Source organism: Lagenorhynchus albirostris, chromosome 2, assembly GCF_949774975.1.
Source record: "Lagenorhynchus albirostris chromosome 2, mLagAlb1.1, whole genome shotgun sequence".
In the NCBI taxonomy this organism is placed as follows: Eukaryota; Metazoa; Chordata; class Mammalia; order Artiodactyla; family Delphinidae; genus Lagenorhynchus; species Lagenorhynchus albirostris.
This window is the reverse complement of record NC_083096.1, coordinates 10,940,230-10,956,043: the sequence shown is the minus strand read 5'-3', so window position 1 is coordinate 10,956,043 and position 15,814 is coordinate 10,940,230. Positions and strand designations below refer to the sequence as shown.

The window sequence follows — 15,814 nt, the reverse complement described above, 5'->3', positions numbered from 1 at the left end:
TTCATAAAACAATACTTACAATACTACATGTAATGTGCTCTGATATTTTCTAATCTCTGATTCCATTTCTTTCTTAAAATGCTGGTTGTAACCCACTGTACTGGTTTCAAAGAGGAGTCTGTCATGAACACAACAACAAAAAAGGCTGGGTTAGAGGGCTGATAAAGACATACTGTCACCAACTGAGACTCTGTCCTTGCCTCACCAGGACTGAAAACAGAATAAGGTTTTCAGTATGTGGTTCAATGTTTTGTAACGCCATGCCCTTGATCTGAGGTGTACACGGCACAATTGCAGAGAAAGCCTGAGATTTATTCTGAATGCCCAGTTCTGCCAGACATGTCTTATGTACAGAGTAAGCTCTTGAGAACAGTCAACCGCAGATGATAATGCCTAAGCAGCATGATCACAGACGGCACCTAAAAATATCCCACCACCTTTATTTAGGTCGAATCTCATATTCATAGCATTCCTTCAAAGTTACTGTGAACAGCTTAACCGTCTGTGGTCGTCACAGAATTCTTCTACCCCACCATGGACCTCTTTCTCCCTCTCAGGCGCACCTCATCTAATTTTTTAAGCACTGGCCTGGCCTTTTTGGAGGCAGCGGAGTAGCTCTTCAGAAAGGCTTCAAACACAGTCTCGGTGTCGGGATGGGTACTAAGGAAGGCTTTCTCTAGCACGTACAGGTCAACTCCCTTATCTTCCGGAAGTGCTGAAATGAAACTCAGCCCAAAGTCTATAAGCACGATGTTCAGCTGTTCCAGGGGAGGTTTCAGGAGCATGTTGGACGTGGTGAGATCACCATGAATGACGTCTTCATCATGCATTCGAGCCAAAACCTGTCCGATTGCCTTGGCTAAGCCAAAGAGACTTTGGGGAGATTTTTCAGTCTCCATAGTGGATTCGATATAATCTCGAACAGTCACTGAGCCTTCGATTTCTTCCATGAATAAGCAGTTGGAAGCATGGTCCACAAAAAAGACAACCGGGGCACATATTCCTGCGCGGCGACAGCGGAGCAGCGCCCGGGCCTCCTGCACCGTCCGTCGCCGGCCGAGCCGCGCCTCCAGCGCCGGGTGTCGGTAGCCCTCGGGGAAGCGGTACTTCACCACGGCCGCGCGGCCCTGGAAGCGGCCGCGGAACACGCGCGCCTCGGCGCCCTGCTTCACCACCTCTAGGCCGCTTAAGAAGCGTCTGCTCCGCTCCCGGGCCGCTACCAGTGCTTCGGCCGCGGGCGCCAGCCCCTCGTTCAGCTCACTCTCAACACGACCTGCCTCCGCCATGTTTGCACCTCCGCATCGCTAGCTTGAGTTTTAAAGGCACTTGGGAAACTCCTTTACTGTTAAATCATTGTTACTTAAGCTTAGAATTCTTTACTACCAGTCTATACCTGAACAAGTTCTACAAGTTTGTAGGTGATTTGTCCAATCTGTTCATATTTCTTGTGTATGTTCAAAAAAAATTGTTGAATGAAGGAGTCCAATCTTTATTCAGGCAGACATTATTGATTTTGTGATATTAGAGTCTTCTATGAAGGAAAAGACTTTGTGTAAAAATATTTACTGTAAAAATAATCCAGAAGTGCTAACTAGAAATAAGAAAAAGTTACATTTACATTGTCCTTATCTCATTCTCATATAAGAATATAGACTTTCTTTAAAATATTCTCACATATGACACAATGAGCCAGATATGCAACTCAAGAACCAGGATTAAGTTTAAACAAAAAGAAGCACTTTTCAGAGAAGGGGCAATATTTATTTATGGGAAAACCTATTTCACAAATGTGCTAAAAATTAACTGCTAAATTTTCCCTATTTGGGAGATCTTGGATAAATTTAGTGTTTGTGGAGTTTAATTTTAAAATGAATAAATTGTTTTTATTCCAAAATTGTGATTTTTTTTCTTTAATGTACATACAATCTTAAGAAGTTATTCTCTGGACTTTGAGAAGTACCTCCAAGTAAGATGCTATGGAATTAAAGTACCCTACTAGTTTAGGTAGTATGGTGAATAAAAATGAGAGTAAAATGGGGGTTGAATTCATTACTTTTTAGGATTATGCATTTCCCCCCAAGAATTCGTACTTTTTAGGATATCTGTAATAATATGATGCTACACTGATTATGTTTTCATATCTTATAAATATGAAAGAAATGTGAAATCTATCTCCCCTTAGAATTAGTTACTAAATATTCTCATGTGTGCATTAATTTCCTATTGCTGCTGTAACAAATTATCACAAATTTGGTGGCTTAAAATAATACAAATGTATTATCTTTCAGTTCCTGAGGTCAGAAGTCTGAAATGAGTCTCACTGGGCTAAAATCAAGTTGTTGGCAGGGCGCTGCATTCCTTTCTGGAATCCATTCTCTTGCCTTTTCCGGGTGCTGGCACTCTTGTTCCTAGCCACTTTCCATTTTCAAAAAAGCAATGACGAGTGGAATCTTTCCAAAGGCAGGTGGACTCTATCTCACATCACGTTGCATCACTCTGACACTCACCCTTCTGCTCCATCTTACACATTTAAGGACCTTTGTGATTACATAGAACCCACACAGACAATCCAAGATAATCTTGCTATTTTAAAGGCAGCTGTTTAGCAACCTAATTTTCTGCTGTGTTAATTTCTCTTGACATGTAACAATTTCACAGGTTCCAGAGATCAGGATGTGGGCAAGCTCGGCAGGCCTAGCACAATATATTCTAATAAAAGGAGTAGACTGAAATTTATAGGAAATAAATTGTTTTTTAAAAGACATTAGTTTACAAATGTTCCGATTTAAAAATTACAATACAGTGAAATTCATATTTTTAGAAACCCCCTAAAAGTCAAAGATTCCTTTCTGAGAACATTTTATTTACTGGCATATATGCAATGTAGATACTCCATTACCTACAAAATGTTACAGTGAGAGAATGTGAGGTGGAATTTAGCTTATGCATATATTCAATTACTTGCTCAAACTATTGTTCATTTTATAGCATATATAATTAAGTTTACATAATTTTTTTTTTTTTTTTTGCGATACGCGGGCCTCTCACTGTTGTGGCCTCTCCCGTTGCGGAGCACAGGCTCCAGACGCGCAGGCTCAGCGGCCACGGCTCACGGGCCCAGCCGCTCTGAGTCATGTGGGATCTTCCCGGACTGGGGCATGAACCCGTGTCCCCTGCATCGGCAGGCAGACTTTCAACCACTGTGCCACCAGGGAAGCCCCAGCTTTACATAATTTGAAAGCAGGATAGGAATTGATCAAAATTTCTGTAATTCATTTTACACGTTTGCACATACATTTTCATTTTCGGTGACTATTCAGCAGAGTCTGATGCTGCATTACTGCCCACTTTTCTCTCTACAATATTTTCCACAGGTCAGCAATGAATCTATTCTTTCAAATTAATGTTACTTCTAACAAGAGACCAAATCAAACAATGGCCAAGTTTCAGGAATCTTATTTCCTGTTTCTATATACCCTATTGAAATTTATTTACGGCTAGAGCATGCTAGTGGCAGTAAATCTGCTTATTCAGAAAGAAAATAATGGATGTTGTGTAAATACAAACACTTATGGGAAACTGTTACGTGAATACAATTTCTGCTGTGATCTTCAAGGTGAAATATTAATGGACATGTTTTTCTAGTGATGTTGCTCATTGAAAAAGTAATTAGAATAAAATTCCAACTCTGTCAAATGTTTATAGTTGTTTGAAGTTTATATTAGTGAGGTCTGAGTTCCCAGTGTGCTAATTTCATACTGTTGTTTACACAGTAAAGAAGATTAAAGGCAAGTTTTGTTCTTTTGATTGTACTTCGCATATATCAGAAGTCATTTGATTACTTGCTTCAGAGAAACTGTTGCCTGAATATCTTGCCTTATGACTGTGTTCATGACTTACTATTTAATTCAGTTCATTAACTTTATTTTCCTAATGGTAAAATTGATAAGCTAGGACACATTACATTTAAACTTATGAAAAAGAATATCAAATGATTGCAATATGTTTGAATATTAAAATTTATTTTTAAAAATGATTTTGTTTTCTGTTTATAGCAGAGTTTTTTCTACAGGATACGCAAGCACTTTGTCAAAGCAAGCATTTAAAGGAGGAAAAATAAGTTTAAAAAGTTAGAAGGGAGGATTTTTATCATTTTCTTATTATATTATCATTAATGTAATATTTATAGTATTATATAATAATAATAACAAAAGAGAAATGGTTTTAAGAGAAGTGTTTTAAGTTCAAAAAACACAGGCCCATAATCCAAGAATCTATGAATCTGTCCTGAAGAAATAACAAATTATTTTCACAAAAGTACATGTGCCTGGATGTCCAGTGCACCATCACTTAAGTAGTTAAATTTAAAAACAAACTAGCCATCTGGTAGTAGTTTTTTAATAAATTTATTTATTTATTCATTTATTTAATTTTTGGCTGCATTGGGTCTTTTGCTTTGCACGAATTTTCTCTAGTTGCTGAGAGCAGGGGCTACTCTTTGTTGTGGTGCATGGGCTTCTCATTGCAGTGGCTTCTCTCGTGCAGCACGGGCTCTAGGTGGGCTTCAGTACTTGTGGCTTGTGGGATCTAGAACACAGGCTCAGTATTTGTGGTGCACAAGCTTGGTTGCTCTGTGGAGGTAGCATCTTCCTGGACCAGGGCTTGAACCCGTGTCCCCTGCATTGCCAGGCAGATTCTTAACCACTGCGCCACCAGGGAAGCCCCAGGGAAGTCCCCATCAGGTAGTTTTAAAATGACCACTATTATTAGTAACTTTCTCCTCCTCATTCTGGTCCTCCTGCAATTCATACCACATAGGAACAGAATGACTTTTAAAACACATAAATCAGATAATCTCCATGTCAGTGATTTTGAATTTTCCATTGAATTGGCATAAAATCAAGTCTTATGACATTGTTTACGAAGCTCTGCAAGTGTGAGCTCTTAACTAACTCTCTAGTACTTTCTCTTACCACTCCAATCACTTCTACTGTGGAAAAAATGTTTTTCCCAATTCAAGCTTTTTGCACTTTCTTTTTTTTCCCCCCTTTCCTTAATTCCTTTGCTGTCTGGCTTCTCTCATTTTATATGTCTGAACTAAAACATCAACTTTCCGGAAGAGCCCTTCCCTAACTATTCATTCCAAAGTAATTACTTTACCTCCTGTTACTCTGTATAAGATAAATATGCTTATTTCTAAGCACTTATCCATTCTGAATTTATTTTTCTATTTGTTTAATTGCTTAATATCTATTTCAGCCCCCAGAATATGATGTGATGATGAAACAGAACATGTCTGTGTTTGCACCCTTGTCTCCAATGCCTATATGATGTCAGGCTTATGGTATGGAGCTCAATAAATAATAGTGGAAAGAATAATATAGATTATTGTTTATAAAAATGAAATCCCAAAGCAGTTCATAAGACATTATATACATTTACAGATACTTGTATTTGAACATATCTAAGATATATTATCAAGTTAAAAAAATCTAACTCAATAGACAATATTAATTCAAGCAACAAATTTTATTGAATACCTACTATAGTACTGGTACTATTGATTTAATTATAAGCACTGTGGATTATGAAAAGAAAAAAAATAAGCACACTCAAATAAAATTAATTTATGTGACAAAAGTAAATAATAGTTACACATAAATATATTTCTATTCTTCATGTATGTGTCCACTATAAAATAAACAAGCAGAATGACATATTCCAAATTATTAAATGATTATACTTAGAAAAGCAAGTAGGTCTACAGTGAGAGGTAAATGTGAACTTCAGATTTCATTCCATATATTGATATACTGCCTGGGTCATTTTTCAGTGAAATTACAACCATGAGTTAGTTGTGTAGAAAAGAGGAAAAAGAGAGAAAGAAATGCTGAATTGGGGACTGTCTTACTATCGCAGTGAAAGTAGCTAAGAATCTAACATGATAGCCTGTTGAGTCCTACTGTGAATCAACGCTCCATGCTCTAGCTCCTTGGAATTGCAGTACCCTAATTTTTTTCATTTTATTTTCCTTTGAATTAGCAATAGTCTCTTCCTTTCCTTGTCAATGTTCTTCTTGGTGTATTATTTAAAATACAAAGTATTTATGTTTAATTTAATTTTAAGTATTAATAAAATGTGGATTGAAAAACACTATTCAAAGACATCTATTTCAAAGCAGTTTTTTAAAAGGTCTAACTACTATAAGCATACTCAGTTAAGTATTTACAGAAAATCATTTTATATAAAAGAAATATAAGATCTTTAAAAGAAAAAAAGTCAGAAAAATTGACTGCAAAGCCACTTTCACAGATAAAGTTATAGTTAAGTGAGAACTTCCTAGTTCTGTAGATAACATCATAGCAGAATAATCTGCCTGAGATTTTATTCCTAAATTTATATAAGATTAAAAATGTTACACACATTATAGGGAGGAATTTGACTTCTAAAGGTCAATTCAGGGTGAGTTTTAAAAAGGTATATGACAATCCATTATGCAAATTAATTGATCATTATCTCTTAGTGGGGAAAAAAAAACTGTTTGGGGGGAAGCTTCTTTAAACTGCACTCACTTGTAATTTTCTTTACATAGAATATTATTTAATGATGTTTAGTCAGTTTGTTCCTGTAAAGATTATTGTTTCTCTTAATATCTATGGGTATAATCTGGATCTTTGGGTTAAAATGCCCTAACAATGGAAACACCCCCTTAAAAATTTAAAATAAGCAAACTTAGCAAAATACCTGCTAAAATGTAAAAGGATTATTTTACTTACAAGATGTCAAAATAAATCATAACAGCATTAACAAATTAAGTCTTTGGGACCACCAGGAACAGTAGATATAGGAGTAGTACTATTAAGCCTTTGGTTTAATTTTTTTTTTTTAAAGAAAGCTTTAAAAGAGGAAAGTGGGCAGCCTCATTCAGACCTTTCATTTTGAATGATGCAAGGAGGGTGGTAAAACACTTACAAAAACCTAAACTACACTAGAGTTAAGAAAAGAGTTAGGTAGGGAGCACACAGAAAGTTTATAGTAAACGTGAAACACCATTCATAAAAAGGCATGCACAGAAAGCATGCATTTATTTGAAGGCACTTTGCGTCTCTAGTATCACTCTCATATATTTCAGGTGCAGCAAGCAGCATTCCAACATGTAGTCATGTGCCACAAGTACAGGTTAAAAGAAACTTCAATGTGGGTAAAACAGCCGATAAACACAGTAAAATTTATGGAAGTCAATATGATGCCAAAGAAAAAGCATAGGACCTGTGGTTTAGATACTAGCTCTGCAATTTTAAATAAAATAGATCTGTCACAGACTTGCAGGGTGGCAGTGCAGGTACAATATGCAGCTTGGCGAGATCTGGGTGTATAAAAATTACATAGAGAATATCCCTGAGATTTCAGGTCCCCAAATTTGATTTTCTCAGTACATTTCAAATTTAGCAAATATCTACAAGAAGTTAAAAAAATCATCCTTTACAATGATTGATTGTGTAATTTAAAGGAATCTATGAAGTGAATAATTAATCAGCAACTTGTTCAAGAAATAGATATTTGAAGCAAATGCATGGATAGAAAGATAGATGATAAAGCGACAGACAGATAGATGGATAGAATTAAAGGTATGTCATCGATGCTCTGAAAATGCTTTTAGATGACTGTCATATGAAATCAACAGTTTAGTAACCAGCATATCCAGATTAACTTCTTCAGTATATTTATTTTTTTACTTCAATCATGGGAAAAACATGGAAAAATCACTTCCCTTTTCTAGCATAATGTTGGCTTCTGGTAACATCTTAGCTTTACAGGTATGAATTCACTGAACCGACTATATCAAAATGTTTTCCCTCAAATTCAATATGAAAGGAAGAATTCTTGCCAACCTGGAGAATTTCCAAGTTCTCTGGCCTCTTTCACATGGATTAGTTCTACAGATAGCTCAGCCTTTGGAAATATATGGGAGCAATTTGCTATAACCTTCCTTTTACTGTCACATCATGCTTTTTCCTACCTAACTTGGAAATATTCTATGAGCATGAAATAAGATATTACTTGTGGAAAAGTTTTAATAATCTAAGTGTACCCTGTAAATATAAGGCATATGCAAACACTGTGAAAGTAGGAATTTTCTCAACAAAACAATAATCTTGCATATGTGTTACAGAAGCATTTAAATATTGGGAGGACCACATCCTAAATATGCTGTCATACCCAGGAAGAACACTAGTACATCCAGTCTCTGCTAAGGTGTGATGATTAATGACCAAAGTCATATAGACCATTTTGATTCTATAAATCAATCCATACTGATTCCTGTGCTTCATATTTCTAAAATGTTTTGCAGTTTAGAAAATGCATTCTTAGATATTATTTTATCTGAATTACACCAAAATATTATGGATTAGATAAGTTAATATTAATAAAACTACTGCCAATAATAACTATTATACTATTCTTGCTATAATCCTCAATTTAACTTAATTTTACAGATAAAAACAAATTAATAAAATATAACTCATTTAGCCAATATTATCAAATTAATAAGCAGACATAAATTTATTATTCAAAAAATCTATTTTTATCACATAATACAGCTTTATTTTAACTACACATGAAAAAAATCTCAAAATATATAGTTTAAATAATACAAATAATGTAGCAATATTTTAGTTGGCATTTATTATTTGACATATGCATATAAAATTATCACATCTTCTATTTTGATTCTATCAATATGTAAATCTCATCAATAAATATCACACGTCAAAATATATGCAACATGGATGGACGTGGCGATTAACATACTGAGTGAAGAATGTAAAACAGAGAAAGACAAGTATCATGTGATATTGCTTATATGAGGAATCTAAAAAAAAAATTGATACAAATGAACTTATTTACAAAACAAAAACAGACTCATAGACTTAGAGAATGAGTTTATGGTTACCAAGGGGAAGGATGGGGGGAAGCGGTAGTTAGGGAGTTTGAGATTGACATATACACAGTGCTGTATTTAAACTGGATAACCAACAAGGACCTACTGTATAGTACAGGGAACTCGATTCAGTATTATGTAACAACTTAAATGGGAAAATAATGAAAAAGAATAGATACATGTATATGTATAACAGAATCATTTTGCTGTACTCCTGAAAGTAACACAACATTTTAATCAGCTATGCTCCAATGTAAAATATAAAATATATATATATGCACTGAAATAAATGAGAAAAAAATCTTGTGACTTTACTAGTCATTAAATTTTCAAAGACAGTGCTTCAAGCATTTTTTTTTTTATTCTTGAAAGAAACATTAAATGCAAACAAATTATACACAGTGCTATGTTCTGGTTGTAGGTATGTGTATATGTATGTGTTTGTGTGTGCCTCCTTTTGAGAGCTTCTCTCTAAGACTATAACAAATAAATAAGGCATAAAATAAAAAATTAAAATTTAAACATTTACTGAAATAGTTTTATCTCTAAGAAAACTTGCTGCTGTTTAAATATATATTGAATATACACCCCTAAGTAAATCATTGCTATGTGAATTTGCTTTAGTGTTTCATTGGGATGTTTAATTTGACTTTAATAAAAATTGGAGTTAGATTAAATTTTGAGGAATATCTAATATGTTTGACTATGCTAATGTTCAGTAGGAACAAGATACAATAGAATCATAGTTAACTTAATTTTGAAAAAGTCATCGATAAGCACTTAACTCAAACTAATAAAAATGAGAAAACTGATGAAAGTAATATTTCAGAGAGTTTGTGGAAGATTCTAAATGATGACCTCTATTACCTGCCAATATATAAATTATTCTCAATTCAAAATGTGTAATCTCATATATTTCTAAATAAGGGAGCAGTCATAATTGTTTGGTACACTATGTGTCGTGCTCCTAAGTTAGTGTTTTTTTTTATCTAAGTTCTTTTAATTTTTTTTCATTCATATTGTAGTGATATACTGAAATAGTTGTTTACAGTGATATGGTACTGTCTTTTAAAGAGTGATTTTCCCCCTGTTTCTTATTGCTCTGAAACAAAGAAATTAATCAAGGCTTTTGCAGTGAACTATTTCTGTTTTATGTAAAAATAGTGATTTAAAAATATTAACCTTCAAGGTTGGATCAGTTTTCTTTTGCGTTATTTTTTTTAATCTAATGATTATGCAGTTCCAGGACAGATACAAAATAATTCACACATATTTTTAATTATTTTAGCATACTGATATTAAAATAAACTTTATCTACATTATGGAAAAATTCAAATAATTGTAATGTAAACTCAGGCATATTTTTAAAGAAATTGTGTACATTTAAAAGATACATTATAAAGGGCTTCTCTGGTGACACAGTGGTTGAGAATCTGCCTGCCAATGCAGGAGACACAAGTTTGAGCCCCGGTCTGGGAAGATCCCACATGCCACGGAGCAACTAGGCCCGTGAGCCACAACTATCGAGCCTGCGTGTCTGGAGCCTGTGCTCTGCAACAAGAGAGGCTGCAATAGTGAGAGGCCCGTGCACCGCGATGAAGAGTGGCCCCCGCTTGCCACAGCTGGAGAAAGCCCTCGCACAGAAACGAAGACCCAACACAGCCATAAATAAATAAATAAATAAATATATTTTTAAAAAGATACATTATAAGATACATCATAAGACAGATATAAAACCATTAAATATTATGTTTATCCAATTATTATCACAATGTCTATGAGCAATGAGATTATATTTATTATTACATTTTATAGTATTTGTATACTATTCTTTTCTAGATTTTCCAAAATGGTTATGAGTTTCTTTTATGCTTTAAAAGATAATTGATTTTCTTTTTTATGTTATGCAAAATTTGTAACCAAAGAGTAATTGTCTTACATTGCTCTTGGCATTTAAACAATGTATTGGTCTTATTTATTTCTCATTTTGACTGTAGGGAATTGAAGATATAACATATATTTTAGAATGTCCTACTGCTCTGAAAAAGCACCAAAATCTAACCTTCCTCTTGCCTAAAGCAAAAATATTTCCTATTCTTCCTGATAAAACTATATTATTCAAAGTGGAGGAGAGGGCTTCCCTGGTGGCGCAGTGGTTGAGAGTCCGCCTGCCGTTGTAGGGGGCACGGGTTCGTGCCCCAGTCCGGGAAGATCCCACATGCGCGGAGCGGCTGGGCCAGTGAGCCATGGCCGCTGAGCCTGCGCGTCTGGAGCCTGTGCTCCGCAGCGGGAGAGGTCACAACAGTGAGAGGCCCGCGTACCGCAAAAAAAAAAAAGTGGAAGAGAGCAGTGCTCCTTCTGCGTAACATCTCTGAGGGTAAACACAATCTCCTTTAAAGGACACAAACAAAATGATTTATGAGTTTCCTCTGAAAACTAGTACGTATCAGTTCACTCCAAATTGGAATGTCTTGTATTTTATTAGGTGTTTAACATTTTCCTCCACTTGTCACTTAGCTTCCCTTATGTCTATGGAGTGCCAATGGAAAAGGGGCCATGATGGATTTAAACTGAAAATTGAGGTCATTATTATATATTAGTTTTAGTATTAGTATTAGTTTGCTGCTATAACAAAGTAGCACAAATGAAGTGGCTTAAACAGGAGAAATTTATGGTCTCACAGTTCTGGTGGCTAGAAGTCCAGGGTATCCACAGGATTAGTTTCTTTTGAGGGCTGTAAGGAAAATACTGTTCCATGCCTCTTTCTTAGCTTCTGGTGGTTTGCTGACACTATTTGGCATTTCTTGGCTTGTAGAAGCATCATTCCAATCTCTGCCTTCATCTGAACGTAGCATTCTCCCCTGTGTATGTGTCTGTGTCCAAATTTCTGTTTTTATAAGGACACTAGTCACATTGGATTGGGGTCCGCTGTACTCTTGTATGACCTCATCTTAACCAGTTACATCTGCAACAACCCTATTTCCAAATGAGATCACATTCTGAAGCGCGGGGGTTAGGATTTCAATGTATGAATTTTTAGTGAACACAATTCAACCCATAACACCTCCTAAGCCACCATATCTCAGTAATTATAGGGAGACAAGACAATGTCCTTTTCCTACGGGAGTTTATGTTTTAATTGATAGTGCAGAGAGTGGTGCAGCAATAAACAGATAAAGCAATGTGACAGCAGACAATGACAATCCCATGGGGGAAAATTCATTTGGATGAAGGGAAAGGAGATTACAGGAGTGTTATTATAGAAAGGATTACCAGGAAGGACCTCTCCTAGGGACAGCACTTGAGCAGAGGCCTAAATGTGGTGAGGCTGCAAGTGCTATAACATCTGCAGGAGGAGGGTTCCTCACCAATACATGAGCATGCTGGTCATGTCAGAGCAACAGAAAAGAGGCTGGTGTTGCTGAGATACGGTGAGAGCAGTAGGATTTGAGGTCAGAGAGGTTAGCAGGGTTAGGCAGGGTCATGTAGGGTCTTAAAGGCCATGACTAGTAATTTTCATATTCCCAGTGAGAAGAGAAGCCATAAAGATTTGAAGCAGGGGTTAAAAAATTCTAACTTGGAGAACAGATTGGTAGGTGTGGGATTGGGTAGCGGGATGGGGTTGGGGGAATGAGGCAGCAGCAGGGAAGTCAGTAAGGAAGCTCTTGCTGCAATGGAGGTAAAACCTGATATAGGCCTGGATTCACAGAAGGATGGCAGTGGATGTGGTGAGAACCAGTGAGAATTAAGACAGATGATTATGATTATATGCTGATGGGTTAGGTGACTTGTTGAGTATGTGAGAAAGACATGAGTCAACAATGTTTCCAAGTTTGGAGCCTGATCAGCTAGGTCAAGGATACTACCAGATTCAGAGAGATAAAATTCCAGGGAACAAGTTGACTTGTGGAGTAAATCAATGCCAAATGCATAAGATATCTAGTAGACATTTGAATATACACTTCCAGATTTAAGGATGGAAGGCTGAGTTGGATAAATTAACTGACTGAGCCATGTGTGTGAGTTTTAAGAAAAGCAGAGAAGTAGAGGTTGGCTTTACACGCATTTTCCTTTAAGAAATTCTAAATACTTAAAATGATATAAGTTTGAAAGTGTTTCTTATGATTTGGCCCAAATCAGTTTCTATATGAAGACATAATTGTAAATTCTTGTGGGAGAGTTAGCATTGAGTTATTCGGTGTGGTTTCTCATGCTGAATTTTTCTCTGTGAGGCTATGGTCTTCTGTAGTTTAGGGATCATCTCCCCTTCCACGGCTACCAACAAAGTCCAAAGAGCTAACAGATTTCACTGGTCCAAGCTCTCTCTCCTGCTGGTTTTTCCTCCAAACATATCAAGCACATTTCTTGGTAGGGCCTTTGCATTTGCTCTATCTCTGCTTGCAATGCCCTCCTTTACCTGCCACAGGTCTCTGTTAAAATGTTGTCCCTTCTGAGATGCCTTCTTTGACTATCCTGTATAACAACAATCCCCAACCTTTTGGGCACCAGGAACCAGTTTCGTGGAAGACAATTTTTCCATGGACGGGGGATGGGGGGGGAGGTTTCAGGATGATTCAAGTGCATTACATTTATTGTACACTTTATTTCTGTTTTATTTATTTATTTTTGGCTGTTTTGGGTCTTCGTTGCTGTGTGCGGGTTTTCTCTAGTTGCGGCGGGCGGGGGCTATTCTTCGTCGTGGTGCACGGGTTTCTCATTGTGGTGGCTTCTCTTGTGGAGCACAGACTCCAGGCATGTGGGCTTCAGAAGTTGTGGCACATGGACTCAGTAGTTGTGGCACATGAGCTTAGTTGCTCCGCAGCATGTGGGATCCTCCCAGACCAGGGATCAAACCTGTGTCCCCTGCATTGGCAGGCAGATTCTTAACCACTGTGCCACCAGGGAAGTCCCCTATTTCTATCATCATTACATTGTAATATATAATGAAATAATTATACAACTCACCATAATGCTGACAGGAGGTGGAGCTCAGTCGGTAATGCGAGCCATGGGGAGCGGCTGTAAATACAGATAGCTAAATTACAACATGTTCATACCACACATATTCAATAAAACATTCTTATTAAAATAACATTTATTATCTCAAAGGTGTGAGACAATAGACTTTGGAATTATTAAAAGTTATCTTCCAATATCATAGGAATAGACTTAGGCAACTGAAAAACAAAAACCCTGTTTTATGATGATAAGAAACAGAGAAAGTTTAGATTCACATATAATGATGACTGGTGTATAAATATTTGCTAATCTTTTTTCTTATCTATATAAAAAAGTTTGATTTTAATTTAGAACTTTGAATTCAGGAGTACACTCTCATGCTCTAACGTTTCTTGCTACTGAAGCTTATAGCTCCTCTTCTAAGTTTAATTTAAACAAAGCTGTATTGAAAATAGCTAATAATTTTTTGTAAACCACTGTTATAAGTCACATTGTTTATATTCTGAAGCAAAAATAAATGTTAAGTTATCAAGAAAAAAATACACTAAGATGGTGTGTCTATTTCATGATATATTATTATCACCAAATTATCTTTGTCTTTTCCGCTATTAGGAAATTAGATACTCATGTGGTCAACAAATTCCTCATTAGTACACTGTTCTTTTCATAGAAAGTAAGCCTTATTCATTGTTTTTCTCAACCATTTCTCATTACAAAGTATGTTAGAAGCATCAGGTATATATTATATTAAATTAAAACTGTTTTTTACTTCCAAGTATTAGTTTCAGAAAAGAAAATTATAAAGTCTTCATGAAATCACATGCTATATCAATTACAACATGTTAAACTTTTTGATTAGCCTGTTGTTTTACTGGCATCCATGTCACAGTTTACCTTTGTCACAATCGCATGTATCCAAAATTACAAATGCTATGAGAATATACTGTACTTTTATTTAGCTGGATAATCGGGTAATCTATGTCTAAGCCAAATGAAATTATTTATTGAAGCTATTGTCTCTGTTCACTATGGGATATGCTTAATTAAATTATTTCCAGCATTCATATAAATGTTTTGAACTTTTCAACTTTGTAAAAACGTTGGCAACTCCTTCGTTGGAGTGAGAATCTAACATGTTGATTTCAGTTTTAGAGAGTGGGACATGAATCTCAATTTTTACGTTTTTTCTACGTTGTCTATAGTACATAAACAGAAAGAGGAATAAAATTGACAATTGCTTTTTTAGGGCAGATTAACTCCTGTACAGTGCATTTCGGAAGGAATTTAAATGTGTGGACTCATTTCAAAACTTGTATTATGGAAGTTGTGAAGAGATTCAAATTTGAAGCATCTGAAGAAGACTGTGTTTGTTTGTTTCTTTTTTTCCTTTAAAGAAAGAAATCCTTTTGGGAAATAAAGATAAAAAGAAGTTAGGAGTGTGCTAAGTCTATTTCCTTGTGTGACCATTTTATTTAAAGTAGAAAATCCTTTAAAAAGTTACTATGATAGTTGATAAGCTTCTTGAAACATTTCATTTTTGCCACCAAACTATATTTTAAACTCATGTCTAATTTCTCGTCTATTTGGACCCATTTCACATAATTTTTCTTCCTTAGAGTATAATAGTTATAGTTCAGATCATTATCCTGTGTTAAGTACCATATATTGGGTGGGCCAAAAAGTGCCTTCGGTTTTTTAAGTAAAAATAAAAGACACGTTTTTAATTTTCACCAAGAACTTTATTGAACGACGTATTCACCATTTTGTTTCACTACCCTCTGCCATTTTTCAGGCAACTTCAAAATTCCATCTTCTCCAAACTTTTTGTCTTTTTGAGCAAAGAACTGTTCCAGGTGACTTTTACAGTCTTCCAGGGAATTGAAATTTTTTCCATTAAGAGGATTTAATAAA

The 15,814-nt window shown here is 35.6% G+C and overlaps 1 protein-coding gene across 1 annotated transcript; it reads right to left on the bottom strand.

Moving 5' to 3' along the window:
• Positions 1-420: 420 nt before the first annotated feature.
• On the bottom strand, positions 421-1,286 carry LOC132515673 (EKC/KEOPS complex subunit TP53RK). The gene has a single exon (XM_060142032.1). The coding sequence runs from the start codon at positions 1,284-1,286 to the stop codon at positions 525-527; it is 762 nt and encodes a 253-aa protein (XP_059998015.1). The 3' UTR covers positions 421-524.
• Between the last annotated feature and the right edge of the window lie 14,528 nt (positions 1,287-15,814).